The 3,581-nt window shown below is 52.8% G+C and overlaps 1 protein-coding gene across 1 annotated transcript in view; it reads left to right on the top strand.

Annotated features, from left to right (window-relative positions):
• Positions 1–3,298: 3,298 nt before the first annotated feature.
• The window catches only part of RSPH6A (radial spoke head 6 homolog A), a gene marked incomplete at its 5' end in the record, with an annotated part of 8,777 nt that continues 8,494 nt past the window's right edge, over positions 3,299–3,581 (top strand). Inside the window, one exon of the mRNA XM_021716949.1 lies at positions 3,299–3,581. This exon is cut by the window's right edge and continues 455 nt beyond it. Within this exon, the coding sequence (XP_021572624.1) occupies positions 3,299–3,581 (283 nt within the window).

Genomic DNA, 3,581 nt, shown 5'->3' on the forward strand with positions numbered 1-3,581 from the left:
CAGCCTCCCAAAGTGCTGGAATTACAGGCTGAGCCATGGAGCCTGACCAATTTTTCTCTCTGCAAACTGGCCCCCATTGTGCCTGAAGGCCCAATAGAATCACCCACTATGTGGCTCCCAATTTGCATGTCTCACATCCAGCCATAGGCAGAAGTTGGCCCCTATGTTAGTTTCCTATTGCCACTGTAACAAATTACCACAAATGTTGCAGTTTAAAGCAACACAGCCAGGTGTGTTAGCTCAAGCCTGTAATCCCAGCACTTTGGGAGGCGGAGTTGAGAGGATTGCCTGAGCCCAGGGGTTCGAGACAATCTTGGGCAACATGGAAAGACCTTATCTCTGCAATAAATCAAAAAATTAGCTGGGCGTGGTAGTGCTCACCTGTCTTCCAGCTACTTGGAAGGCTGAGGCGGAAAGATCACTTGAGTCCAGCCTGCAGTAGCTGTGAGTATGCCACGGCACTCCAGCCTGGGCAACACAGTGAGACTCCAACTCAAAAAAAAAAAAAGCAAAAACAAAAAACAAACCACAAATGCATTGTCTCACAGTTCTGGAGTTCAGAATTTCAAAATGGGTCTCCCTGGGCTAAAATCACAGTGTAGCAGGGCTGTGTTCCTTCTGGATGCTGTAGGAGATAATCTGTGTCCTTGCTTTTTCCAACTTCTAGAGGCCATCTGCATTCCTTCTTCCATCTTATTTTATTATTATTATTTTTAGTGAGATTTGACTCTGTTGCCCAGGCTGGAGTACAGTGTGGAACAATCATGGCTCCCTGCAGCCTCGGCCTCCTAGGCTCAGGCAATCCTTCAACCTGAGCCTCCTGAGTATCTTGGACTATAGGTGTAGACCACCATGCCCAGTTAATTTTTTTTTTCTTTTGTAGAGACAAGGTCTTGCTATGTTGCCCAGGCTGGTCTTGAACACCTGAGCTCAAGCAATTCTGCCTCGGCCTCCCAAAGTGCTGGGATTACAGGTGTAAGCCACTGCACCCAGCCCTTTCCTCCATCTTGACAGCCAGCAGTACAGTATCTTCAAATCCTTCTCTGCCTCTGACCCCTGCTTTGCCATCATGTCTCCTCCTCTGACTCTCCTCCCTCCTTCCTGCACGTATCGAACCCCTGTGATCCCATCAGGCCCACCCAGATAATCCAGAATAATCTCCCCATGGAAACTTAATTTAAGCATGTCTGCAAAGCCCTTTTGCCACGTAAGGTGTCATATTTACACGTTCTAAGAATTAGGACCGGACATCCCTGGGGTGTGTGGGGGGGGAACTTTTTCTGCTTTCACAGTTCCCCTCTCTCCATGATTTCAAATTCTGTCAAGACAGCATTTGGTCTCCTTGCTTTGAGCCAGGTGTTTCCCTGGTCCAAGGGCCATCCACACTCATCTCATGAGAAAGGACCTTGTGTGTTTTGCTCTCTGATATGTCTTAGTACCTGGCCTGGGGCTAACACCCACTGGGCCATTACTAAAGATTTCTGGGCTGATTGAAATTAAAAAATACTGGGACAGCCTTGTGGCCTCGCAGAGGTGGAGGTAGCAGACATTTCCCTAAGAATGGGAAGTACATTGGTTGGTGGTTGGTGGCCTGTGTGGGGTGTACATTTTTGTCCCCCCCCTTTTTTTGAGTTAGGGTCTCACCCTGTAGCCCAGGTGGGCGTGCAGTGGCATGATCAAGGCTCACTACAGTCTCAACCTCCTGGGCTCAAGCAATCCTTCAGCCTGAGCCTCCTGAGTGGCTGAGACTACAGGCTTGTGCCACTACGCCCAGCTCATTATTTGGTTTTAGTAAAGACGAGGTCTTGCTATGTGGCCTAGGCTGGTCTCAAACTTCTGGGCTCAGGCAATTCTCTTTCCTTGGCCTCCCAAAGTACTGGGATTACAGGCATGAGCCACTGCACCGGGCCTTCCTCCAACTTCTTTTTCCTTTTTCTTTTTGAGTAGAAGTCTCACTCTGTCACCCAGGCTGGAGTGCAGAGGCATGCTCATGGCCACCGCAGCCTCAACCTGCTGGGCTTAAGTGATCCTTCTGTCTCAGCCTTCCAAGTAGCTGGAACCACAGCTGTGTGCCACCACACCCAGCTAATTTTTTGATTTTATTGTAGAGGCAAGGTCTTGCCAAGTTGCCCAGGCTGGTCTCAAGCTCCGGGGCTCAGGCAATCCTCTCGCCTTGGCCTCCCATATTGCTGGGATTACAGGCATGAGCCACCATGCCCAGCCTTCCCTAACTTCTGAGCCAAAACCTCACAGGCTTCTAGTCTCAGCCCTTCACTTGTTTTCAGTCTCTGAGTCTTTCTGTCTCTCCCCTCTCCCTCCCTCTCCTTCCCTCTCCTTCCCTCCCTCCTGCACTCTCCTTCTCCCTCTCTCTTTTTCTCTCACCCCTTCCACCCATTACTAGCTGTGTGAACCAAGCAGATGACAGAGGTGGAGTCAGTGAGGGCAGGAATTTCTACCATCCTCCAGCATAATTGATTCCTCAGTTCAAGACCCATCTCCTCCCTCAATTTGCTGTGTGACAAGGAGTATGTGTTAGGAGTGCATTTGGCTGCAAGTCACAGAAAACATGACTAAAAACAGCCTCATTGTTGCAGGAACAAGAAGTCCAGGGTAGGCGAGGCAGCATAGCAATGCCACAGGGGTCCACCTCCATTAGAGTGGGGGCCTTTTTTTTTTTTTTAAAGAGTCAGAGTCTTACTCTGTCACCCAGGCTGGAGTTCAGTGGCAGGATCATAGCTCAATGCAACCGCAATCTCCTGGACTCAGGAGATCTTTCTTCTTGGCTTCCCAAGTGGCTGGGACTACAGGTGCACGTCACCACACCCGGCTAATTTTTTAATTTTTAATTTTTTTTGTGGAGAAGAAGTCTTGCTATGTTTCCCAGGGTGGTCTCAAACTCCCGGGCTCAAGCAGTCCTCCTGCCGCGGCCTCCCAGAGTGCTGAGATTACAGGCGTGACACCACGCCCAGCCAGGGTGTAGGCCTTTATTTCCCATGGGTTGCCTCATGATCTCAAAGTCGCTGCGTTGGCTCCAGACCTCACACCCCCACTCCAGACAGGAAAAAGCGGGAAGGACACAGGGCCCAAGATTTTCTCCTTGGGGTGGCTTTGCCTGTATCTTTTCCATCAAGGGATGCCCTCCCCAGGGGCTTCCCCCTCCTGCCTCTCCCTGGCGCACGCGGCGGAGTTACCGGGCATTTGGGGTCTCGACGCTGGGACCGTCCAGATGAGCCAGGCCGGGGAGGAGCCGGGCCTCAGCCTTCGCCCCTCCGCCCCCTTTCTGCCCCCCCCCCCCCAGGCGGAGTCCGCGGTGCCCAACGTCATGGAGACGGCCTTCTACTTCGCGCAGGGCGGCGTGGGCCTGAGCTCCGACGAGAGCTTCCGGGTGTTCCTGGCGCTGAAGCAGCTGGTGGAGCAGCAGCCGGTCCACACGTGCCGCTTCTGGGGCAAGATCCTGGGGCTCAGCCGCAGCTACCTGGTGGCCGAGGTGGAGTTCCGCGAGGGCGAGGAGGAGGCGGAGGAGGAGGAGGCGGAGGAGCTGCTGGAGGGCGGCGAGGCGCTGGAGGCGCGCGGCGAGGAGG

The sequence above is a fragment of the Carlito syrichta genome, unplaced genomic scaffold, assembly GCF_000164805.1.
Source record: "Carlito syrichta isolate Samal-C Ts95f unplaced genomic scaffold, Tarsius_syrichta-2.0.1 Scaffold106380, whole genome shotgun sequence".
NCBI lineage: Eukaryota > Metazoa > Chordata > Mammalia > Primates > Tarsiidae > Carlito > Carlito syrichta.